This window comes from Cupressus sempervirens, chromosome 5, assembly GCF_028749045.1.
Source record: "Cupressus sempervirens isolate cs-2001-9-10 chromosome 5, ASM2874904v1, whole genome shotgun sequence".
Taxonomy (NCBI): domain Eukaryota; kingdom Viridiplantae; phylum Streptophyta; class Pinopsida; order Cupressales; family Cupressaceae; genus Cupressus; species Cupressus sempervirens.
In genome coordinates, this window is record NC_143122.1 from 546,533,085 (window position 1) to 546,560,984 (window position 27,900).

General features: G+C 35.8%; 1 protein-coding gene across 15 annotated transcripts in view; it reads left to right on the plus strand.

Moving 5' to 3' along the window:
* Nucleotides 1-27,900, plus strand: part of LOC149557104 (uncharacterized) — a 128,306-nt gene that overhangs the window by 12,662 nt on the left and 87,744 nt on the right. The window contains exons 2-10 of one of the 15 annotated variants that reach the window (XM_089831796.1): nt 22,388-22,691; nt 22,889-24,223; nt 24,473-24,516; nt 24,664-24,717; nt 24,866-24,916; nt 25,060-25,188; nt 25,330-25,463; nt 25,636-26,236; nt 26,391-26,629. In XM_089831796.1, coding sequence (XP_089687922.1) covers nt 22,526-22,691; nt 22,889-24,223; nt 24,473-24,516; nt 24,664-24,717; nt 24,866-24,916; nt 25,060-25,188; nt 25,330-25,463; nt 25,636-26,236; nt 26,391-26,629 — 2,753 coding nt within the window. In that variant the 5' untranslated portion in view covers nt 22,388-22,525. Of the gene's footprint in view, nt 1-22,387; nt 22,692-22,870; nt 24,224-24,472; nt 24,517-24,663; nt 24,718-24,862; nt 24,917-25,059; nt 25,189-25,329; nt 25,464-25,635; nt 26,237-26,390; nt 26,630-27,900 lie in introns of all 15 variants that reach the window. The other 14 variants (XM_089831793.1, XM_089831789.1, XM_089831794.1 and 11 more) reach the window with 14 other exon arrangements.

Consider the following 27,900-nt stretch of genomic DNA (forward strand, 5'->3'; position numbering starts at 1 on the left):
GACCCCGCTATTATAATTGTGATAAGCAAAGTTGTATAAAACTTTCAATAAATCTAGTATTTCATAACATATCAAAACATATTGAGATCCCCTACCATTATATTAGGGATATGGTTGAAATAAATCTCATACAACTAAGATATATTTGCACAAATGAGCAAATTGTTGACATTTTTATCAAGCCTCTCTCAAAAATAAAAGTGGATTGCTTTAGAGGTAAACTTGGTATGATTAAAATGTAATTATATTTTTCTGAGGTTTAGTCTCAGTGAAGTTTTAATTAAAAGATATATGTTTATATTCTTTTTATCATGTCAGTTACTACATGATTATGTTGAAACATCATGAAAGATGATGATCTTTCATTGATGTTTGATTGATCTCTTATGTAACTTTTGAAGTTACATTACTGAGATATGGCATGGCGTATAGTATGAGATGCAATATTGGAGACACCATGTGCAGATATTTTCCTTGGTAGGCATCATGAGACTTGATGTTAGTCCACATGCCAAAGAAAATATAAGTATGGTGAATATCTTATGAATGATATTCTTGTATATACCATATTTTGATGATACTGTAAGGTAGCATCTAAATAATGGATCTATGTTATCCTTCACCACTCCATTTTCTCAAATATCATATTGAGATGATATTTCTCTCTCATTACTCCCGAATACATTGTGTTGACCTCACAAACAATCCTCCCTAGCTAAGAGGGAGTGTTAGTGTTGTAGCTACAGTCGGATTGATTTGGTCAAGAGATAAATTGTGTTTAATTAGTCACTATGGTTACTAGTTAATAATTATTATCTCTCACTAATAATTAGTAAATTTTACATATATATATATATACACACATTAGCAATTATCAATATCATCTAATAAATATTAGTTAGTGTGTTATTATTAATCTGAATGAATCAAAAATCTGTGTAACAATTGTTATATATATCACTTCAAATATCGATTAATATAATGTAGATTTTGTTTGTTGTGACCCTATTCTATATGTTTACCATGGGTTAAGAGAAATAATTGGTGGTTTCCTGTAGGCCGTTTTGACTTAAGAGATGTTACTTCTGTTGTCTTCTAACTTAGAAGAAAGCTATTGAACTTAATGAACATAGCTAATTGGCATGTATTACAATAGAACTTAAATTGCATAACAAAGATTGCAATAATTGATAGTATTGATCAGACATATAATAATCTAGTAGTAGTTTGTTTGTTCAAACACCAAAACTCATTTGCATTAATAGTTCAAAGTTACAAAGAAATGAAATCTAGCTTACTCAAGTAGAGGGATTGCTTGCAAGCATGAAAAAATGAGAAAATGGAAGTGTGCATCGTCTAGTCTAATGTGTGTTTTTCGCATCTCTCTTACAGAATGGATGATTCCAAAATTCTTCCCGTTGCCTCAGGAAAACATATGTAGTTGTGGTAATCCCACACAAATGACTGTCACCATTGTTATGTGTCAAGAGTGGTCCTCTAGCTGCAAATATTGGCAAAGACAAGGTCGCTATTGTGATCGGTCAATGATATTTGAATCCTGGCCCTCACTTGTGAATCAAACTTAATAATACTCTCGAGCTAATATTTAAGTCGTCACTCAAATTGGCCTTCGCTTATGATAACAAGTTCAATCTCCTCACAGGAATTCAAGGGATTTCCATTCTATTAAAATTCTTCCTTCACTCTTCGCTACTGTTGTTGCTTCTTAGAATAGGCTGCGACTAGATGATCATCCAATCGCATAGAAATCTCTGAAGGGGCTACGTCCTCCAAGAATACGTGCAGATACAATGTTTTTAGAGTTTCCTTCGTGTATGACCCATCTATTCTCCCCTTCCTTTTTCCTAACCTCTTGCTTTCAAAAAAATGCCAAACCAAGATAGCAAAGCCGTTACCGATGCCATTAAACATGCAAAAAATTATAGGAATGAGGCGTTAAGAAATCACCACTCGAAAGCAAGGCCGTTACTGCAGAGTAATTCGTCCACCTTAGCGTTTAGGGGCCACATCATTAGCAAATTACGCTCCATACATGGGACCAAGGAGGTGACAACATGGACAAGAAGTGATTTGGTCCCTAGATCACCACGACATTGCTTAATTCACTAGTTTAGCCCATTAGGATGTTGCAACGAGCTAAATGACACGAGGAATCTAACTAGATGGGTTTTGGGGGACATGACAATCTTCCCCTCTCGGATTTGCTCGTCCTCAAGCAATTGCAGTGCTGGATGCTGCAAAATGTGTTTACTTTCCCATGTTGCGTCCGCAATAGGTGTACAACCAAAGGCGTAAAAATACCATTTCCCCTACCTGAAATGATTTCTCTGTCCTGTGTTGGTCAACATATGTCTTGTGCTGATTTTGGGTATGCTGCATATTCTCCTCAAAGGCTGCAACGATTTCCTATTGTTCTTGTAGCCAATCTCTGGCAAACGGTGTCCTACTATCTAATAAAGCCAATTTCATAAAAGATAATGGATCATAGCTGTAAAGTGCTTTGAAAGGTGGCATGCTAATGGACATATGATAGGTCGAGTTATAACAATACTCGCCCAAATGTTGCCATCAAACCCAAGCCAGCTGCTGTCTTGAAATATAGTTGCAAAGATACCCTTCTCACTATCTCCGTCTGCCCTTCAATGTGTGGATGGTAACTAGTGCTGGGAGTCAACTGAACTTGAGCAAGCCTAAATAATTCCTCCCAGAATGTGTAGAGAATTTTTTGTCCTTGTTGCTCACAATGGTCTTAGGTAGGCCATGCAATCTGAAGATCTCCCTAAAGAATAGTGTTGCCACCTACGAAGCTGTCCAATTAGGTGCTACAGAAAAGAAATGAGTGTACTTTGTCAGCCTATCCACTACTACAAATATGCTGTCGTTGCCCTGCACTTTTGGAAGTCCTGTGGCTAAATTCATGGATATACTCTCCCATTAAAGCTCAGGAATTGGTAATGGCTGCAACAACCCATTTATGCTCAGGAATCGGTAATGGCTGCAACAACACAGTTGGATACATATGTTTTGACTTACTTTGTTGACAAGACACACAAGTCCTAACATGTTGCAAAACATCATCATTGAGGCCCTTCCATGATAACTGATCTCTAATCTGTCTATATGTCGTAAAGCACCTTTGATGCCCTGCCGTCAGATTATCATGAATGCCACGCATAATTTGCTCCTTAAGTGTAGATTTGGGAACCAAGTAAATCCGGCTTTTGTAGTAGATAATATCATCTATAACCTTGTATCTCTCGTCCTCGGTCTACCCATCCATGACCTCATGCAAAGGTACTCTTGGAATACTCAACTAATAGCTGAGACTTCCAAACCACTGAAATCTCGGATACAGCACAAGTAGCGCTGGCGGGTCTTCTGGAAAGTGCACCTACTACGACATTTTTTTCCCTTAATGTAGTCAATATCAAACTCGTAAGCTTGAATCTTGCTGATCCATCTTTGCTGCATTTTATTCAGTTTCTTCTGAGCCAAGGAAAAATGCAAGCTCTTATGATCAGTCCTTACTATAAAATGCCCACCCACCAACTACTATCGGAGCTTAGCTAGAGCGTATATGATAGCTAGTATCTCCTTATCATAGGCGGAGTACAAATTTTCATGATCTTTCAATTTCAGTGCTCTTTATGCAATAGGATGTCTATCTTGTATAAGTACCAACCCTATCCCATCACTTGAGGAGTCACTCCAAAACAAATGGCCTAGTGAAATCTGGCAATGCTAGCACTGGGCATGTACTGATCATCTGTTTGAACCTATCAAATATCACCTCTATATCTGTAGACCACATGAAAGCTCCCACCGTTGTGAGATCAGTAAGAGGTGCTACAAGTTGAGATAACCCCTTCACAAACCTCCTGCAATAAGAGCACAACCCAAGGAATCCCCTCAAATTTGACACATTCTTCGGTGGTGGCCAATCTAGTAGAGCCTGTATCTTTTCCTGATGAAGCTTGACTGCCCGAGGTACGGGATCTCTATCAAACCAACCTCACATTTGGATTCTTTAGCAAATAGTGAGTGCTGCTCCATGATACTCAAAATCTCCTCCAAATGCTATAAATGCTCCTCCCATGTTGTGCTAAAAATTAGAATGTCATCAAAGAGTACCAACACAAACTTGTGCAACTGCTTATTGAATATATGGTTCATGCATTAGTGAAATGTAGCAGGTGCGTTGGCGAGTCCAAAGGGCATCGTCAAAAACTCATTCTCTGTATTATATAATAACACTTAAATGCTGTCTTATGTACATCTTCCTCACGGATCCTAATTTGATGGTACCCTGAACAAAGATCAATCTTGGAGAAGTGGACATCTCTGTGTAGCTTATCTAAATCCTCATTAATACGTGGTATGGGATACTTGTTCTTAATAGTCCTCTCATTAAGGGTCCTATAGTCAATACATATTTGCAGAGTTCCATCTTTTTTCTTAACTAACACCACCGATGAAACAAAGGGGCTCGAACTCGGCCTGATGTGCCACATGTCAAGTAACTCCTGAATGGTCCTCTCTTTCTCCTCCATATAATGTCTAGGGTGCTGATAAGGTGTAGTGATGACTGGTCTTGCACCCTCTTCCAGCTTGATCACATGCACAAATACCCTGTCAGGAGGAATACTAAGAGGGATATCACCAAAAACTCCTTTGTGCCTGTCTAGTACTGACTGAATGTCAATATGATGCTGCTGGCCTAAATCTAAAACAGATGTAGTGGAGATAAAGCAATGTGCTGCCCACTGTGTATCATCATGCCTCAAGAGGGATTCCATCCCGCGAGCTGAAACGATCCTTGGACCCCATTCAGCCATAGCTCAGAGAATGATCTATTGATCACCTCTCATAAACTCAATCTGTTTTTTATCATGATCAATGGTATACTTGCAAAGAGTTTGGAGTCACTATAAAGCCAAAATAACATCCATCCCTCCTAACTCAATCACGTTAAAATCTGCAGTAAGTGTGTAACTACCCAGGTGAACCTTAAGCTGAGAAACCATCCCTGAACAATTAAGATCTCCACCAACAACCTTAGCATCAAAATGCGGAACTGCATCCACCTGTCATTTCCTTTTTGCTGCTATAGAAGTGCTGATGAAGTAATGAATGGCTCCTGTATTCACTAAGCAAACCATTTTCTGCCCTTTAGTTACTCCCCTAGGACGAATAGGACTACCTTTAGGAAATCCCAAGAGGGTAGCAACTGTAGGTGGTTGATTTGAAACCTGTTTCATCATGTGAAATCACCTCAATATAGTGAATCTTACCCTTCCCAAGGCATCTATGATCCGGTGACCAAGGTTCCTTGCATGTGAAGCATAAATTGCTCCTTAGCTCATTTGTTGACTCAAAATCAGTCTAGGGTGGATTACTGTGATTCTGATTTGAAGATTTTAGATTGGTCTTGGGTCCCTTAAAAGGCTTTTTGGTAGGCTGAACCGCTGAAGATGAGTTGTCCAAATTAAGTGCCATCTTGGTTGCATCTTGGAGAGTATTAGGTTTCAATACTTTGACAAATCCCTTGAACCTCTCACTCAAATCTTCCATAAACATCACCAGCTTCTTGTTTTCAGTCATGTTGGGGACGATGATAGATATCCGCTGGAATTCATCGATATAGGTGTCCAAAGCACCACTATGCTTGAGTTGAGCTAACTCCCTATAATAAACTTGTATATCCTTCCTATAAAATCTGCTTATCAGCTTGTTACTGCACTCCTCATAAGAGTTAATCATGTCATGATCTTGATTGACTAAGCCATGATGCCACCAATCGTAAGCTGGCCCATCTAAATGCATAGTAGAAAACTTGATTGCCTCAATTTCAAACATTGGTTTGAGAGTAAGAAATGCATCAAACTTATGTATCCATGCCCTGGCTGTAGTTTTCCTGCTGTCATCAAATATAGGTAAGGTGAGTTTGTTCATGGCATGCTTTAAATCCCTGTTTGGGGCCCTTGGTCTCCTATCCTGTCGTGCTCCCACTAATGCCCTTTGCTGTCCCATGTAGTGAACAAAACTTAAGATTGCTTTAACATTGTTCAGAAACAAATCCCATTAAGCATATGTAGCCATGACATCATCTGGAATGTCTCCTACAACTCCAACATTAACAACCTCAACCTCATCATTATGTTCAACAAATATTGGCATTAAAGGTCTATCTGTGGTTCGAGTGGGTGCTCCCATGCCTCGTGGTGTTCTTGCTGCACTACCACCCTCACTGTGATGACTTTGGGGTCTTTTAGGCTCGTTATTCATCTGCTGTATAGCCTGTGTAAGTTGTTGCAGCACATCAGCGACATGATTTTGCCCTTCTCTAAGATCTCTCAAGGTTTCCTTTGCTTCCTTATTTGCTTCCTCAGCAACATTTGGGAACCTTTCAGCCATCAAATGCACTCCAATAATATTTGAAGTTGTTCTGCCCGTGGAATTTGTGGGGCTCTCCAAATTCTACGGGGTTCTTTTTTGTATTGATGCATTCAATGTGAAAGCCCACTAGGCAGCAGGTTCGCTGCTCTGATATGACTGTAGTGACCCTGTTCTGTATGTTTACTGTGGGTTAAGAGAAATGGTTGGTGATTTCCTGTAGGCTGTTTGGACTTGAGAGATGTTGCTTCTGTTTTCTTCTAACTGAGAGAAAGCTATTGAACTTTATGAACATAGCTGATTGGCATGTATTACAATAAAACTAAAATTGCATAACATAGATTGCAATAATTGACAGTATTGAACAAACATATAATAATCTATCAGTAGTTTGATGTTCAGACACCCAAACTCATTTGCATTAATAGTTCAGAGTTACAGAAAGATGAAATATAGCTTACTCAACCAGAAGGATTATTTGCAAGCATGATAAAAATGAGAAAACGGAACTGTGTACTGTCCAGTCTGATGTGTGTTTCCGCATCTCTCCCACAGAATGGATATTCCAGAATTCTTCTCGCTGCCTCAGGCAAACATGTGTAGTAGTGGTAATCCCATTCAAATGGCTATGTCGCTGCTATTTTGTCCCCAAAGTGGTCCTCTAACTGCAATCACTGGCAAAGACAAGGTCACTATCGTGACCTGTCAACGATATTTGAATTGTGGTTCTCACTTGTGAATCAAACTTAATAATACTCCTAAGCTAATATTTAAATCTTCCCTCGGACTGGTCTTTGTATACGATAACAGGTTCAATCTCCTCATAGGAATGTCCCTCAAGGATTTCCTGTCTATTAAAATTCTTCCTGCACTCTCCGCTACCGTTGTTGCTTCTTAGAATAGGTTGTGTCCAGATGATTGTCCAATCACATAGAAATCTTTGAAGGGGCTTGGTCCTTCAAGAAGACTGTGCAGATATGTTTCAGATTTTCCTTTGTGTATGACCTATCTATTCTCCCCTTCCTGTTTCTTAACCTTCCGCTTTCAAAAAAGATTCCGAATCAAGAGAGCATAGCTGTTACTGATGCCATCAAACATGTAAGAAATTATAGGAATGAGGCGTTAAGAAATCACCACTTGAAAGCAGGGCCGTTACTGCATAGTAATTCATCCACCTTAGTGTTTAGGGGCCACGTCATTAGCAAATTAAGCACCATATGTGGGACCAAGGAAGTGACAACATGGACAAGAAGTTATTTGTTCCCTGGACCACCATGACATCCCTTAATTCACTACTTTGGCCCATTGGGATGTTGCAACAGGTTAAGTGACATGAGGAAGCTGACTAGATGGGGTCAGGGGACATGACACTGTTCCTTAGGAACACTGATTATTATCATGCAAATTGTATTCCTTTGGACAGCGATTATAATGCAGATTGCTTTTGTATTGAAACATAAATATGATTGTTATGAATCAATATAATTGCTGATAAGCTACATGGCTTGAGCCACAAAGAGACATGTCTCTACATGGGACATGTCCCTACTAATACTTATACATACACAATCGATCGCATATGTAGCTTCACAAGATCATAGAGAAGCTTGTAAGTTGCCAAAAGTTAAAGAAAAAGCATTTTGAATGCCATAAGATGTTTCCATATCACAAAGCAAAACTATGCCTTCTGAATGCAAAGCAATTTCAAAATTACCATTAACAGTTATGTAAATGCCACTTCCTAGTAGTTCCTCCACTTCTTTAAAAAACCATAAATTTTAATAAAAACATGAAATGAGGTAACATTAAGAGATTTCGACAATCCATCATTTAGAGCCTAAGTCACAAGGTTCAAATTCGAATTTGAGTTCACCGATCATAAAATTCAGATGAAGTTCGGCAAGGGTAAAAAATTCGGAAAAAAATCAACATTAAATTTAACTTATATTATTTGTTTATTTTTAAATTAAGTAATATATCCACAAAATTGTCAAAACAGTTTGACATTGCTATCTCTGCAGGGCCATACAATCCCAAAACAAAAGTTTCGGAAGTCTGAACAACCCCCATCCTAAGAACTTGAATACAACATTATACCGCTTAAAGCACTTCAAAGTGCATACAAACCATATCAATTAGAAAACATTAGGCAATATTTTCAATGTTTAGAAGTCTTTCGTTACAGTATTCATCAAAAGCCAAGACCTGGAAATGTGTTGCCACTTGCGTCATTCCTGAGCTCCTGATAAAGGGCCAGCACTCTCAGCCTCACTCCTTGATGCAGTGCTGCCTGGTGGCACCCACGAGGTCATTTTGGGTTTTCTTGTATTGGACAAGCTCTCGTCTTCTAGCTTGGGCCTTCTTCATCCTTAGATAACATTTAATGGCACTCAGCCCAATACCTGCTGCTGCTCTGTGAACTTCCCTACCACCATGAGCATTCCATACGAGTAGGCAGAGTGGAGCATCTACCTCTCCAACTTGGAGTCAGTCTTTGTCTCTTGAAACCAATCTCACCCCCATTTTTGCCCTGGCTAAAATCTCTTCCATGCCACCTTGCCACTCCTCCCAAGTACATTCTGACACCACTCTTCTCGTGTCTGCATCGTGTCTAATTCCAGGGCACCACCCCATAAACAGTGACACAATATCCACGTTTGAGTGGTATCAACCTTTCGCAAGAAGATAATCGTTGCTTAACACAATAGATACTTTATGCAAGAATTCCTCATCTTTAAAGTTGAAGATATTCTTCAATCCATCTGAGGAAACTGTTAATTCTGTAACTCTGATATCATAACTGATCTGAACTACAGATTGCACAGTTCTAGTAAAGCATGAATATCCTTAATAAGATTTGCCTCTTTAATAACCTTTAATGATTAACCTAATCGGTGGCTTCCTTGGGAGCATTTAATATTGTTCCATTTTGCATAGTTGTTGTTAATATAATTACTAACTAACTTAAGGGCTGACCTACAAAGGACATGTAAGGACATGCCTCTTGGGTGCTATATAAGTATGAGGTAAGAATGAGGATAGAGAACACACAAAATACAATTAAGTCTGCTCCTCTACATTACTGCCTTATGCGATTTATAGCAGGGATGATAATAAAACATTTTCAGAATAATTATTATACTCCAAGTAACACTTGCATATACAAGTTTGTATATTCAAGACCATCTTCAGCACTAAGAAAGGCATTATATCAATTTGATTTATAGCAGAATTTGCAGAAACTTTACATGGTATCAAAGCCAGGTTGTCGAACCTTGGCTGTGCAGATTAGTAATCAGACTTAATTCATATCTAGCATCATTTTTCTACCTACAATGACTGCAACAGCTAATGTAATCAGACCCGAAGATAGAGTTGATGGTAAAGGCCATTTCATTGCATGGAAATTCAGAATTATGATGGCTCTTGACGAAAATGAAGTATTACAGTTCGTTGATAAGGAATCCAAGCATCCTGATATTGAACCTAATAAAACTACCTGGATAAAAGGAAACAAGAAAGCCATGAGAATCATATTGGATGGAGTAAAAAATGATATAGTATCTATGCTAATGAAACATCAAACGACATTCAAAATGATGAGTGCACTAATTAATGTTAATAATAAGACCAGAACCCTGTCACTAAAAAGGTAATTAAATCATATAAAAATAAGGAAGGGAGAATCTATGAACTCAAACTTCCTAAGGGTGGCTAGTCTAAGAGATTAACTTACAAGCATTGGGTACATAATTGATGATGAAGAATTAACATTAATGGTAGTAGATGGATTACTAGATTCATAGAAAATATTCTCACAAAGAGTAAGTGCTAGAGACAAGCTTCCAGAGTTCAATAGACTTAAAGGAGATTGCCTTAAAGAAGAATCTAGGCAACTCAAGAAAGGAGGAAAATTGAAAATTGAAGATGAAGAACTTCATGTTCTCAACACAAATTTCTATAAAGGTAAGAGGAAGCACTTCAAGAAGAATAAGGGTAATCAAAAAAATGAAAAACCTAAGAGAGATTTATCCAAAATAAAATGGTTCAAATGTGAAAAATTTGGACACTATAGATCTAATTGCCCTGAGAATACAAAGCAACAAGTAAACTATACAAACATTACTAGGAAAGAGGAAAACTATGATCTTGAGAAACGTGTATTTTATTCCGCACTATCAAATGAAGTATCAAGCAAAACATGGGTAATTGATAGTGGATCATCTTGACACATTACCGGATGCAAAGAAGTTCTAGATTCAATAACAGAAGAAGTTAATGACAAAGTTACCATAGGTGATAATTCCACTCATTCAGTCAAAGGAATTAGGAATTGCACCTTGAAACTGAAGTCGGGTATTTCTCTCCATCTCAAAAGAGTACTCTATGTACCAGGAATAAATAAGAATCTAATCTTTGTTACAACACTTGAAGATGATGGACATAATGTTGAATTTATGGACGGTAAAGTAATGACCTTGTCTAAGAATTCTTCATTTAAGAGATCAAAGTTGATTGGTCAAAGAAAGGGATACTTGTATGAATTAAATATAGAACCTATTCAAGCCTAAATTCATGAAGCTGCTGATATAAACGAAATGTGGCATAGAAGATTAGGACATCTAAACTTCAAAGCCTTATCGACTATGGAGAAGATGGTTACTAGTTTACCTAAGTTGAATAAAGATCATTCAAGCATACGCAAAGGATGTGCTCTAGGTAAGAACACCAAAAGTCCATTTCAAGATAGCACTAGAAAAACTAACAATGTTTTAAAATTAGTCCACTCAGATTTATGTTGACCTATGTTTGTTCCTTCTCTTGGAGGATATTGGTACTATGTACTTTTTATAGATGATTTCTCTAGGAAAACATGGATTTACTTTTAAAATGTAAAGAAGCAAAAGAAATCCTTAAGAGATATAAAGAATTCAATCCTTAACTGAAAACCTATCAGGACACAAAGTTAAAACTCTTAGGATTGATAATGGAGAGGAATATACTTCAGATTTGTTTAAAGATTTTTGTAAAGAAGCAGGAATCAAGAGGGAGTATACTGTTCCTTATAACCCACAACAAAATGGGGTAGTAGAATGGAAGAATAGAACAATTATAGAAGCAACTAGAGCTTTGATATTTGATCAAAATTTAGAATGTTATCTTTGGGCAGAAGCCTCATGTACTGTTGTATATATTCAAAACAGAAGTCCTCACTCCCACCTTAGAGATCAAACTCCTGAAGAAGTCTTTTCTAAGGTTAAACCTAATATAAGTCATCTTAGGATATTTGGGTGCTCAATATACATACATGTTCCAAAGGAAAAGAAAACTAAGTTAGAACCTCTGGGAGGAAAGGTATTTTTGTCGGGTATAGTGAAACATCTAAAGCATATAGAATTTTCATACCTGGTCAAAAAAATACTGAACTTAGTAGGGATGTAATATTTGAAGAAGATTTAGCATTCAAAAGAGCCCTAAGTGCTCAAGATCCTACACATATACCTAGTTTTGAAGAAAATTATGAGTCTGAGTTTCAGAGGAAGAACATTGAAGAAATTGAAGGTGAAATTCAAAATCTTAATCTTGAGGAAATTCAAAATCCTAAGAAAAGACCACTTTGGGCTATTAAGACTGTAGAGGAAGCACAAGACTTTGTTGCACCATCTAGAACTTTCAGAGAAAACAAAAGACACAAAAGATTTTCTAGTTATGCAACAAACATGAGTGATTTATCTACATTAGAACCAACTATTGTTTCAGATGCTATTAAACATACAACTTGGAAGGATGCTATGATAGAAGAATACCAATCCATTATTAAGAATGATGTTTGGGAAATTGTTCCAATGCCTGAAGGAAAATCTGTTGTTTCTTCTAAGTGGATATTTAAAATCAAGCATGCTGCTGACGGTAGCATTGAAAAATATAAAGCCAGATTCGTAGTCAGAGGATCCTTTCAGAAGGAGGGAATTGATTATGAAGAAACCTTTGCTCTAGTTGCCAGATACACCTCTGTAAGAGCAGTCCTAGCTATTGCAGTATCGAAGGGTTGGAAAGCACATTAGATGGATGTGAAAACAACATTTCTAAATGGAAAGATTGCAGAAGAGGTATATTTGGAACAACCTGAAGGATTTGAAACTCATATCCCTAAAGTCTTTGTTTGTAGGCTCAAGAAAGCTCTCTATGGGCTTAAACAGGCTCCAAGGGCATGGTATGAAATAATTGATAAGTATCTCACCAGTTTAGGATTCTTCAAGAATGAAGCTGATCCAAATCTCTATTATAAAAGGAAAAAGATGATAATGATAATTTTGATACAATATATTGACGATTTACTAGTAATAGGTGACGATCATCTTATAGATCAATGCAAGAAAGATCTAATCAGAGAATTTGAAATGAAAGATTTAGGACTCCTTTATTACTTCCTCGGATTGGAAGTATGGCAGAACTTTGACAACATCATACTTAATCAAGGAAAGTATACATTAGACATCTTGAAGAGATTTGGAATGTGGAACTGCAGACCTATGTCTTCTCCTGTGCAGACTAATCTACACAAACTTAAGGAAGCAGCAACAGAATCACCCTCCATAGATTCTACTTTGTATAGACAGATGATTGGGTCTCTTATGTACTTGGTAAATACAAGACCTAATATTTGGTACGCTGTTAATGCCTTAAGTCAGTTTATGTGTGAGTCAAAGGAGATTCACCTAGTTGCAATCAATCACATTATGGGATATTTACAAGGCACTCTTAACCTTGGGCTCAAGTATGAGAAAGTTGACTTCGACTTACATGGGTTCACAGACTCGGATTGGGCTGGAAGTGTGATTGATAGGAAAAGCACTTCAGGATGTTGTTTCAGTTTAGGCTCAGCAATGATATCGTGGATATGCAGAAAACAGGCATCAGTAGCTCAAAGTTCCACAGAAGCTGAATACATTGCAGCAACAATGGCCTCTCGGGAAGTAGTTTGACTTAGAAAGTTACTTGTTGGATTATTTGGTGAACCCATGAATCCCACTATTATTCACTGTGATAATTAGAGTTCCATCAAGCTTTCTGTGAATCCTGTTTTTCATGACAGGTCCAAGCATATTGAAATTCCTTACCATTATGTAAGAGATATGATAGACAAGAAAACTGTCAAGTTAGAATACATTTGCACTGCAAATCAGACAGCAGATATTCTTACCAAACTTCTCTTTCGAGTGAAGATAGATTACTTCAGAAAAAGACTTGGTATGGTTGAGTTATAATACATTTGTATTCTTTAATCATTAATAAAATAATTTTGTGTTAAATTATCATTGTCAGGCTATTGACTGTTTTGGGTTTGACCATTTGTATTCATTATCTAAGAGGTGACGATCTTTGAGATAATGAACACTTGCATAACAGACATTATGAGAGATGGCGATCTCTAAGATAATGTATTGAACAATAGAGAACTATTGTTAGATTTGGATGAGTTCAAGATCACATTGTGATGTAGACATTTCTATGCCTATGAGTCACAACTTGGATAAATGAAGAATTTAATTATTCTCCGGATTTTATCCTGTATACTAGTAGATCTTAACTAAGGATCATATTGTGATATAGGCTTGCCAATATCTACGAGTCACAACTTGGATAAAGGAAGAATTTAATCATTCTTCGGATTTTATCTTGTATATTGCATTCCATGCAATACTGTTATCACAAGTACAAGTGATAAGTCATATCACAGGTATAGTAATATGACATAGTATCATGTGTTCAATGATATCACATGCTTAAAAGATTCAAATAGATATAAAGTATCAATCTATGCTTATTCATCTTAATTGATGATGTTAGATATGTTATCTCTCAATATGATTATCAAGTTAAGAGGGAGTGTTAATTTTGTAACTTTGATAGCATAACTAATCTGAACTATAGATTGCATTGATCTAGTAAAGCATGAATATCCTTAATAAGATTTTCCTCTTTAATAACCTTGAATGATTAACCTAATCGACAGCTTCCTTGGGAGCATTTAATATTGTTCCATATTGCATAGCTGTTAGTATAATTACTAACTAATTATGAATTTGGGGAGACATCAATCTTGGAATATTATTATTAGTTTCTACATAAGGGACGACCGAGAAAGAGTCATGCCTTTTGTAAGGACATGCCTCTTGGGTGCTATATAAGTATGAGGATAGAGAACACACAAAATACAATTAAGTCTACTCCTCTACAGTACTGCCTTATGTGATTTATAGCAGGGATAATAGTAAAACATTTTCAAATTAATTATTATACTCCAAGTAACACTTCATATACAAGTTTGTATATTCAAGACCATCTTCAGCACTAAGAAAGGCATTATATCAGTTTGATTTATAGTAGAATTCGCAGAAACTTTACAGAAACTTCCCCCTGAATGCAATCATTGGTTTTGTAGCCCAAAGAGAGAAATTTGTTGATATGATTGCTGCTAAGGTGGTATTCACAGACCATTGCTCGACAACTCAAGACCACCTACGAAGGAGTGTAAATGAAGCAATAAGGAGTGTAATCATTCCTTTTGAGATTACAAGCCCTTTCACACTGACAACTTAAGACCTAACTTCTTGGTTTGAATTTGGATGCGGATGTGGGTACGAGAACCTGCTACATGGATACATGAATTCTCTTTGGGGGTTTTGGATGCTTTTGTGTACATGGGTGTCTATATATCGAAAAATTAAAGAAACATGGAAAATTAAATCATTTGATAGCATGATGCTTCATCTTTGATCAATGCTCAATGCCAAAGATAAATATTAAATGTCAATTGATAGTTCACAAATAATCAAATAAGCCATATCATGTATCTCTATGTTTATGATTCCAATGTAAATCAGAAAATTATTACAATTACGAAAGTATAAATACCACAAACTTTGACTTACTAGAGCAACTATAAATACGAGTGTGTTCACAATTCTGTTGGAAGTGTAGGTAGCCTTGTCCGTAGCAGAAAGCTCATATGCATTGAAATATTTATAGCTTTAAGTGTAGATCTCGTCAAATGTTCAATCAGTGTAATGTGGAGAAAACGTCAGGTGATACTTACAATTCTTGTTGAACTTAAATCAATTCTACAGATATTGTACAACCATGCTTTACATGGGCAACATAATTTCTATTAGCAATTTTATTTGATGAACCAATACAACCTTTACAAAGGGTATCACAATTTTTAAATGGTTTTCTAGGTTAGGTCTTGCTTAGCTGTTGCTATATATATATATTGTGCTATATATATATATATATATATATATATATATATATATATATATATATATATATATATATATATATATATATATATATTCTCCCTTTTGGTGCATCTAGATGCGCATGGATGTGCATTTGGATGCATCCACAAGGAGAAAAAGTGCTCCTTGGGCGCATCTAAACGCATCGGCACCAAAATCTGCATCCGTACATGTTAATGTTATAATTCTGTCGGATAAATTATATTATATATATGAGATACATAAATAATATATGTCAAATTTATATATGGAATAATTAACTTATGTTAAGAGGGTATATATATATCTTGTTATATAACCATTATAATATATTGAGGTTATATTACTTGTGTTATAACTAAACTAATGTAAGTTAATATGTTAAAGAGACATATCTCTTCAAGAGACATGCCTCTTTATTTCACATATATATTCATTCATTTAGTAACTTGGAAAACACATAAAATATCCAGAAGTGCTATTACAAGTTACATAATAGATTAATCAATCCTATTTCACTAACATGGCATTAGAGCCTAGTTCGAATATCTGGGATTAGCCAACCTTTGCAATGTTAGCTTATTGTTTGATAACAGAGATCTGGATAATGAGGCACAAAGAATTTTAGTGTGAACTCCTCGATATCAAAATCTCTGAATCTCATTGAAGACTGCAAGAGTGACTCTATCACTTCATACTGATTCTTCTGGTGTGAGGAGAACAAAAGCTTCCTAGTGCAAGGCAACCCTGTTATCTAAATGATTCTTGGATGACTCAAGCCAAGTAAAATGCAAATGGTAGCAATTAAGGCTTGAACTCTTACTTCCTTCCCTGTTCATGTTTTATGGGCTGCCCTTAAAACTTAGCAAGAGCGACAAGTATCAATCTATCCAGACCTAGCATAAATACACAAAAGTTCCCTATAGTACACAATAGATTTGAGAGTGATGATGCATAGATAGAAGTTGCACCCTACGAACTGGATCTCGAGGGACCAATGCCCAAGGATGTGTCACCGAGATCATGTTTTTTCTATTGTATTACGCCAAAGAGGGGTGAGATATTGGGTGAATATGCAATGTACACAATCTTGGACCATAATAAATTTGGAGGCTATATCGATCACTGTAAATGACTTGTATTGCCTGCACTTGCGTGTAGCCTTACTTGGGCACTGTATAGAGATCTTGGAGTTCGATATGATCATGTGCGACGAAATCTCTCATCAACTCCTTACTACTTGTATTTGGGGACTCTTTGTGACTCTGGTGTTTTATTCAAAACATTAGCACAACCTTTCTTGGTGCATAGACTAAATTAAACTCATTGCTTCTTGACTGGCGATTATGCAATATTTTTTCCTCTTAGGGAATAAAGCTCTAAAATTGGATCTTGGAACTCATTCAAGGACTTTATCTATGCTGATGCGATTCATGGAACAAACCCTAGAGTTTGTGAGAATGAAGAGCATGCATTATCACTATAACCAATGTATGCTAGAGATAGAAATAATTATATGTACATCATTGTTGATTTTTGGATAGTTGAAAAGATATCATTGTGCTTCTATCCCTGTCGGGTGTTCTTCTGAGTTATCTCATGTATTTTTTTAAAGACAAGTGTAACGTTCATGAGGCATGTAAATATTGTAGCAACCCACAATAGTCTATAGAAGGAGAATCACGATTTCTCTTTAGAACTATTTTAGGTGCAAAGGTGTGATGCAAATTTCTCGAAGCTAAAAGAAATGATGGATTTAGAAATGAACAAAATGAAAATGTGGCAAGGGATGCTGATAGGGAGTTAGCTTGTACAGTGTAAGCAATTCAAAAGGTCAAGAGACACCAATAGGGAAGCCAAGCGGATGAAATTAATATTCTTGGATTAATTTTTGTCAAAGTGACTTAAAGGCAGCGGCAAAAGTGCAGCAATAAAGTGCGATTAAGAACATTGGGAATTATGAAATATATTTTATTGAAGGAGGAAGGTATAGAGTTCTCAGATATTAAATTAGACCATATATGATGATAAGCACTCACAACCTTGACGGGAAGTCAAAGAATTATATATGGTTGGAAGATTAATAGATCATATATGAATCATCTTTCCTAGTACGAGGAACATTGATTTAACTACTGCCACTTAGTAAACATATCACACGCTGAAACAGTAGTGATAGAAAGAAGTAGCAGTTTCCGATCAATTGCAAGATTCTTATACAGAGGATAGTAGCAGAATAAATTATATAACCAGAACATTGGTGCAGATAAGTTTAAGGCACTTTAGCACAGTGCATATATAAAAGAGGCCAATTCAAGTCATTATCACACACAAGAAAAGCAATATTATCTCTGCCTGTAGCAGCGAACTACATCCCCATTAGCAAGGATTTTTATTTTATTGGACTGCAAACTGTTTGTGATATACAGATTAGTGGATTAATAATTAGGAGTGGGGTAGAATCTTTTGAGAGGCTATAACTGTGGGGGATGGAGCAGATTTCCTTCAATGAATCAGATTTGGAAGGTGGGGGAAATGCTAGACATTGTGTGAAAGAGAATAATCAGAATTATATTCAAATGAATTTCAAATCTTCTTTATTGACATAGGAGATGAACAAGGATGAGACCAAAATAGTCAATGATGAGTGATCATAGAGGACAATAAACTCATAGTATTTTCTGGCCTTCTACTACCTGCAATGTCAGAGATGAAGTCTATCATATATGATGTGATACAAAATTGTTCAAACAATTAAAGAGTGGGAATTTTACATTGTGGCGGGGATAATAACAAATGTTCCATTCCCACCTAGACCAAATTTAGAGGGGAGATGTTTCATTCTAAAATAAACTAAGAAGGCATTTTATGATTTTATGTCTATGGACCTTAATGTGCAGATAAGTATTTCTTATCTTTCAGTATTACACTTATCTACTCATTGTAGTCTCTCTCTTATTGTACTTCTATATGTGCTATAAAGAGTCATTTGCCTTAATCTTTTCCTTTGTCTTTGAGGATGCCCCTGCAGGAAAGAAGATTGGAACATTAGGCATGCTACCAAATATTGTGCAGATTCAATCTTATGATAGTAGCTCCAAAGAAGCTGTAATTTAGGATTAATGAATCATTTGATGATTAGGTTGGATAATGTGAGTTTCTTGAAGCAAATATCCTTGATGATTGAGATTACGAGAGGGAGTCTGACAATTCGTTAGAGGCAACCTTGGACAAAGAGAGGGAGCAGATATAATATATGATTCAGTCAAAAGACCTTACGCTATCAAGATACCTCTTAAACTAGGGAAGCATGGTATGACATGCTGCTAGGCGGTTAAAAGGCTGATAACATATTCAAAGGGAGTCTCAAAGGTTGATATTAGAGGTCATAAGTCAAATCCCTTGTAATACATTCTTATCTATGAGAGATAAGTTTGAGGTGAAAGCCTTATTTTCTGATGTGTTTCATGGTGGATCTTATGACAACACCACATGCCAATATCAGTAGTAATTTTATGCAAACTTTTTCTTGTAATGTGTGTATGGGCTTGCCCCCTGTGTACATCATGAGGAAGTTACGACTTTCAAATGATGTCACTTGTATTTGGAGAAGTTATTGAAAGGTGACGACCTTACAATAACTTGTATCATGATATACATTTTGTGTAAATGTTGAAATAAATCATGAAAGGCGTTATCTTATAAATCAACAACTAGGTGTTAGATGTTATTAATTTAACTATCTACAAATTGTTTGTATAGATATATTTCAGGTACTTGGTGAATATCTTGCCTTGATATTTTGATAGGCCATTACCACATTGAGTACTTGGTGAATATCATTTAGTTGATGTTCTGGTAGGCCATTACTTAGAGTACTTGGAGAATATCATTTGATTGATGTTCTAATAGGCCAATGCTCATGTTACCTAATATAATATCAAATAGTAATTGGTGAATATCATGTGTTGATATTTTGATAGGCCAATACTTATATGATATCATATACTGGAAATCTTCTGATTAAAGATTTCCTATATGTATTATTTTTAAAATATTACCTATGGTGTTATAACTATGTGTTTTATCCGTCTTCATTAAGAGAGAGTGTTAATGTTATAATTATGTCGGATAAATTATATTTATATATATGAGATATATAAATAATATATGTCAAATTTATATATGGAATAATTAACTTATGTTAAGAGGGTGTATATATATCTTGTTATATAACCATTATAATATATTGAGGATATATTACTTGTGTTATAACTATAACTAATGTAAGTTAATATGTTAAAGAGACATGCCTCTTTATTTCACATATATTATATATATTCATTCGTATAGTAACTTGGAAAACACATAAAATATCCAGAAGTGCTATTAGAAGTTACAAAATAGATTAATCAATCCTATTTCACTAACAGTACACACCAAAATTTGGATACAGGGGTAGGGTGGATGCACCGGGTAACTAAGCTCAAGACCACCTACAAAGGAGTGTAAATGAAGCAATAAGCAATGTAATCATCCCTTTTGAGATTACAATCCCTTTCATTACAACCATACATAGAACTAATAACGAGGTATTAAAAATTAGTCCTCGGCCTGCATACTTGCCTCTATTGTCACCTATCCATGACACTAACTTTTCCTCAAGTCTATAAAGGCCAACACATCAATGTCATCATTTGTCTCTGGGGCCACTTAGGTAGTCGGTTTGCGTCTATGTTTCCCTCACTTTTTATGTGGGATATTTTTAAATTTTCAAATGTTGCAAGCAAACTTGAGATTATCTTCACCACTTTGTCCATCCTCCAGTCATCTGACTTCTCCTTTGTGATGGCATTTGCAATGATAAGACAATCCCCTTCTAGATGAACCTATGGAATTGAAAGTCCCATTGCTAAATGGACCCTGAGCAGAGAATCCTTCTGCTATGTTGTTTGTTGCGGGAGCCAATTTTTGCATACTCCATACAAGGGAACAACCTCACCAATTTTTAGCTATAGATCCTTCCCTGAAAGGCCCTGGGTTCCCCTTAGATGCACCATCGTAATTCACTTTCATCCATCAATGACATATTTTTTTTTTTTTGGGATTGTTTTTTATTGAGTATGCAAATGAGAAAAATCAGGATGAAAAAAATATTAATAATATAGAAAAGGGACCAAACTTGCTGTTGTTGAAATTTAAAGGCATTTTAGTAGCATAGAGATATATACAGCAAATAAACTTGTGATATTAGCTATGAAGTGTGGAATATAAATTATTGTTGTTTTTGTTCATATCACTAACTACATTGCATTGCATAATGCATACTTCATAGTGTGTCCAGAAGAAATAACTGGACGCTCATAGTTTTTTAAATATCAATTACAATCTGGTGTGTACGAATTCAAACTATTAATTTAGTCCAAAACAAACATGCTTTGTTTGCATTTATATGTTTTTGATTAAACAATTTATGGTCTAACAGCAGCTGTCCCCATGTGACCAAGAGAAATCTTGTAACCACAAAACTGATGGTGCATGGTTGACATAATTGGATTGGATGATGCTTCAATTGACAAACTACAAAACGATCAATGTAGAAACTATCTTGTGACTGAGTATACGATGGCGAGGTCCAAGTGACTTAATTTGTCTTATATTTAGTAAAATACATATTTAGCATATATATTGTTCAACTTTCTACTTATATGAGTTTTGATCCTTTGATCGAGCTTATGATACATGAACTCTTGCCACTCCATCCAAGCCTGAGATATCATTCATCTTCTCAGTGGAAAATCTTCAAAAATTATTATTTGCAGTATTGTTGTGATATTGGGGTATTTTTTTTTTTCAATCATTGTTTATGTATATTTTTTATGAGCCCCCCTAAATGTACATTTCAACATTGGACTGTGCACTACTTTTTAGTGATAATTCCAATGCATTATTCTAGTGAGTTTTATTAAATATTTTTTTAATATTCCACTTGATAAAATGTTGCATATTTGTTTATTCTTTGCATCCCTTATAATGCAAAAGCCTACTCATAATGTATTTGAATTATTATAAAAAACAAGTATCTTAAAAACACTCTTAATCCATATGCCATTGAACTGCTTTTAAATTTCAAAAGCAAAAAATATATGAACCTTTTTAATATTTTTTTAACTGTTTTATTAAGTATAAGTTAACTGTTTAAAAATATTGGATAAATTCAGAGTATTTATTTGAGCTTGACAGATAAAAACTCAGAACTGATTTGATAACCAATAAAATTTGGCGAAAAATAATTATTAAAATTGGACAATAATATATATTTAAAAAATATACTATACTAAAATTAAAATATAACAATTCATATTTAGTATGTTGATAGTAATTTATAATGTAATATTTTCTAATAAAAAGACAAGCTGTGAAAGGTTTTTAGGTGCAGGTAATGTAATAAATGCTTCAAAATTGAAAGAATCTAATAAGAATATCACATTATCCACTAAAAACTTTTACAAATTTTGCTATTCTTTTCTTACACCATATATGTCAAATTCTCTGAACCTGATTTTCGCTTATATGAATATTTGCATGTGAATGTGACAAGTTGCTTATAGATGGTTTCAATGTATTTTATGTGACTTGTTATTTTGACAGCAGTTTTTTAACTTGAATGTGTTTTGATCAAATCCCAGTTGATACTTTCATGCATTCGAAAACATCTCATCAGTTTATCACATGATATCTGGGGTCTGATTCAAGCTGTTTCCATTGATTGTCAGTTGCCTTCTGTATGCACTGGTTGATATGCTTAGATTTTGAGATTGATTCTTATGGAAGACCCACAGATGTCAGGCTCAAAGCCTTGTGATCCATCTATACAGTCTGAAAAACTTGTGGGAGCTACAACGATTGTGTCATCTGCTGAGAAAGGGTCTGTTTTGGTGGTTGAAGGCGCTGGCATTTCTGCAACTACATTTGAATCATCTTCAAATTCCGGTGAGGACAAGGATTATATAAACTTTGAAATTTATATTCTTTTAATTGTGGTGCGTAGTAGTGTGTTATACACTTTACCACTAAACTGCTTTAGCTGAATGAATGTTTGGAGTTTGCAGGGCAAAGAAAATATCTGTTTTGTCAACATCTCTTAAGCCAAATATGCTAATATTTTGCAGCTCATGGCACTATTGCAGGCTATACATTTTCCAAGGATCTTTGTCTGGATAAAATATCTACTGTTGTAAATAATAATCCTGATATTGTGATGGAAAGCATGCCAAGTGAAAAGAAGACAGAGTTCTTTTCAGACCAACTGGTAGAAAGTAATATAAATGAAAGTGTTGGTTCTGATGGTGGGATGATTTTGCTAGCAGAATCTAGACCTAATGAGGCTCCATCTGCTGAGGTGGAATTGCATTCTGAGAGTGCACATCCTGCTACAACTGGAAATTTTATGGATTGTAAGCTTTCCAAGGGCATTGATTCCCCTAAAACAAATGCAGAGTTTTCTGTAGATGTTGAGGGTGACAAGAATGCTACTGTAGTCAGACGGCTTGATGTTAGGGGTCATGATTCAATAGAGAATACCGGGGGAAGTCCAGCACAAGATAATCAAGCTGAAATTCCAGTTGATATATCACATATAGAAGCTGAAAGGGCATCTAATGGAATTGGCCTTGTTGCTTCTACTGACAAGATATTTGTAGAAGATGCTCACACAACAAATAATTTAGAAACTAGTAACGCTCAGGTGAGAATGTCGGAGATGTGTTTTCCAAACTCTGCAAATGAGAGGAAAGAAAGTAATTTTGAAGAGAATACAGCTCAAGACAGTAATGCTGTAAATATGGCCGGTGATGTGTTATACAAAGCATCTGAAAGAGCCTGTAAAGTTGATGTTTTTGCAGAGAAAATAATTATTGATGATACAGTCACTAACAACAGTTCAAGATCTCACAATGATGAGACTAGTACCACTCCCATTTACGAGATTGATCTTTCCAACCCTACAAATGTCGTGGAAAAAAGTTCATTTGGAAATGCTGAATCATTTGTATGTGCAGAGTCTTCTGAAATTGGGTGTATAACCAATGAGATCATAGATGGGTGTGGGAGCTCAAGCTTCTCAGTTGATGGAACACATGTGGAGACTGAGAAACTGGGTAGTGATGTTAGAGCATTTACAAAGGATGTTCCATGCACTGAAGCTGGAAAAAAGGCTGGTGTAAGGCATTCTAGCATTGATGAGAGTACGATCAAAGGCAATCCGACTGATTTATCTTGCAAGAATGGAGACTCATCTGCAAATGCTGGTCATAATATTACATTTATTGATGACATCCATAACAACATTGGACAATCTAGTGAAGGTCCTCCTTCCATTGATAACATTGAACCACCTGATGTAAATCTTCTGACTAGAACACATGGTGTTGTTAATACCGTTACAATCATGAACTCATTGGGTGCTAATATTAGTGAGATTTCTGGAGACAAGCTTCCTTCGATAGTGCCTGACATCTCTACAGGTATGCTCAAGGAGGCCTTAACAAGCTCCAGGAATATGGCGCTCTGTAATGGGTCGAATGGGTTGACAATTCTAAAAGAGTTTAATATCTGCCTTAAATCTTTATGTTCTAAATTTAATAATTATTGGGATTTCTAATTCAAGGTTTCAAACTAACTTGTTTATTTGATAGGATTTTCTGTTACTTCTCAGATGTCTGCCTTATATATTTTTTTGTCATTGATCTTTGTTTTGTGCTTTTGGCCTACAGCTGCCATGACGGATCGAGGACTAGAATCAAATTCAAAGCAAGATGTATGCTGCTAATTTCTGTCCATTCTAGTTTAGTGGGTGCATTCGTCAACTGTCAGATAATAAACACATAGGGTTAAGATGACTTTCACTCATCCAATTAACCTTTTACCAAGATTGATATCTTTCAGTTGGCACCATGTGTACCAGGTGATACAAAAATGTGCAGAATGCCAGGTTCAAGAGGAAGTTGCAACGGAAGATGTATTCATGTTTTTATTTCCCTTAAAATTTGAGGGAATGTGTGCATTCATTTCTTGAATGAGAAATATACTCATACTATGATGCCTTTTACTCATCTGTCAGACTATTTTCTGAAATTAATATCTTGTTTTTGCACCATGTGTAGCAGGCAACACAAAATTGTGCAAAACATGGGGTTGAAGGAGTTGTAAAACAAGATGTATACCTTTTTTTCGTCTTCTTTACATTTGAGTGGATATCATAATTTTTGATCAGATGATAAATCATCATTATATGATGCTATAATTCATTCATCTGATGTTTTATGGACGACTTTCTTTGTTATGGTGCCATCTTTGGCAGGAAGTACAAGCTGGTGTAGAAGATGATGGTGGAGAGGGAGTTGTGGGGCAGAAGGTTAAGAAAAGATTTGGAAAGAAGAATTACATTGGTCAAGTAGTTGCATTTGATCAAGAAACTTTGTGGTACAAGGTAAAAAACGTTTTCAGTCAGTGTTCGACAAGTTAAACGCTATCCCTCATCTTCATGTTCTATTTTATAAAGAGACAATGAATAGTTTGTTGGGCTGTATGAGATATAAATTGTGTTTATTTATTTTTATGTCATTTGAAGGTAACATATGAAGATGGGGATGAAGAAGACCTCGAATGGGAAGAGTTAGAAGCTATTTTATTACAGCCAAAGGGAGGTAAATCAGCAGCCAGAAAGCGAAAAAGGTCGTCAGGGTTACGCTTTGGGGATCACAGGTACATCAATAGTTATGGTTGGCCCACATATTGAATCCAGTGACAGTATTAACTGGTTTGCAATGGTTAATGTGCTGCAGAGTATGGGGACAGTAAGATATATTGAGTAAATATCATGTTTTTAAAGTTTTGTATTATAGGTTTCTAATTTTTCTGGGAATCCTTGTCACAGAAAATTGAAGAGAGTCCAGAGATTCAATGGGCCTGGAGATACAAAGACAAGAGAACGAGAACCTTCAATTTCCGTGAGGGATAAATCTAGAGAGAGTGCGGACAGGAAAGGGGATGAAAACAAAGTAGTTGGTCATGAAGAGCTTTTGATAACAGATGCTGCAGATGGGCCTACAGCTCATACTAGAACTGTGGAAAGATGTTCAGCAGAGGTAAATGCTACAAAGAGAAGAAAACTGGAAGGAGAATCTATTTTAGAGCTTGACAAAGCAACAGGTTCGAGGACTAGAAACAAGCTCAAAATGGAATCAGTGTCTCAGAGTCAGAGCAACTCAATAGAGATTAAAGTGTCCACACAGAAGAATTCAGTCTCATCATCAAGTAATATTGAAGCTGTTAGTTGTTTGAATGCAAATATTCTGAATTCCAATCCTACATATCACGATGTCACTAAGTCAGAGCATCATGAATCTTCTGACAAGAAGATTCCCGCACAAGGGGGAGGAATTAGGCTTATAGGAAGGAAAACAAAGAAAGATTTTGGTGGTCAGATTTACAAAGGAGAAGTGATAGATTTTGATTATAAAGCCAACTATTACAAGGTATTGTGTTTAAAATAGCTGCAGCTCAATTAAAATTAGAGTTTCTATATGACATGGTTAAAGACTGTACACCTTAGAATCTGCATCTTGCAGAAGATATCTGTCTTTTAAGTCCCATATTGTCATGGTTATGTTGGTGGACATGCTTTTGCAGGTTAAATATGAAGATGGTGATGAAGAGGAGCTTGAGTGGAGTGAACTGGAGTCGACATTGATTCCTTCTGATCAGAAACCGCTTTCATTCAAAAACATGCTTCGTGCCCGTAACATGGCTGTGAGGCCTAAGGGAAAAGACCATCCTATTTCAAACAAAGAAAATGTGGAGACATTCTACCAAGATCTAGTTTTACTTGACGGAGGGGCTAAGTTGAGGGAGAAACAGAAACCTGCAAGGTTTGTGACTAATTACTTATCGAATTTAACAGGCACAAGAACTTTGCACAATAATTCTTTTTTTTTTTGATCGGTAAATAATAGTTTGCACGATAATCTTTTACCTTCTATATATGAGTAGTTTTTTTATCAGCCATAGATTTTGAAATCACTTAAATAGTGAAATTTGATAATTTTCTTGTCATTTTGAATTATGCTTGAAGAAGAAAAGAAATTATTCATTTCCCAAATGTATACTTTGTTATTTTAGTTATCTTCATATGCAAGAACACTACCTAGAAATGACATCATCTTTTTGTCCTGAATCTTAACTTGTGCTCCCAATGCTCCCACACCAAGCTGCTGAATCTATACCTGCTCAGCCAGAGTGTTCAAACTTGTATGATCTTCTGATCTATTGTTTCCAAAATTGCTAGAGGAGACCACTTCTTCATAATGGAGCGTGGTTTCGTTTAACAACAGACCCATGTAAATGTGTTGATGTGTTAATGTCTCTCCATGTCTCATTTATAATATAAATAAGAGAGATTGCTGCCTCTGAAAAACACATACTGTACAGGCAGTGTTAATACATTGTAGCGATTGTAAACTCAACATGGTATCGGAGCTAGGTTGCAAATGTATAATGTGGAATGCACAGATTTGTTTATAGAGGAATCAATAAAATACATTTGATAGCTATGCACGCAACACACAGGGGCATTTAAATTTATGGTATGAATATCCACTAAAGTGTTTACAGGGCAAATGTTTAATAGAATGTCCAAAGGTGCGCAAGACCATCATAAAACCAACTCAAACATCCATAACTTAATTCAAAAGATCTTCCTCTAATAAAACTGTTGATGACTTTGGCTTTCCATCACTTGATGCAAGTAGATATGGACATGAGCAAGATGGTTGATACCTTTGATGATTCCCAATGTCTTGTTATGCAATAACTAGACAAATTGTGTATCCTCATCCTCTTAGTTAGGCATAGGAAGACTGTGGATAATGTGATAAAGTCTAGATTTATACTATGTAGAGAAAATGAACTATATTGGCTATTCCATATGAAAAGGAGAGCGTTAAACAAGGATATGCATGCATCAAAGCAGGGGTCCTTTCAAATACACCAAGGATCACATACAAATCAAAGGTGGGGTCAATATGGGCACGAGGGCCATGTCGTCAAGAAGGAAATAAGAGAAAACAAACACAATTCCATAACCAGGACATGTGATCCTTTATGGAGGATCCAGTGGTGGGGGACTTTTCAAAGTAAGGAC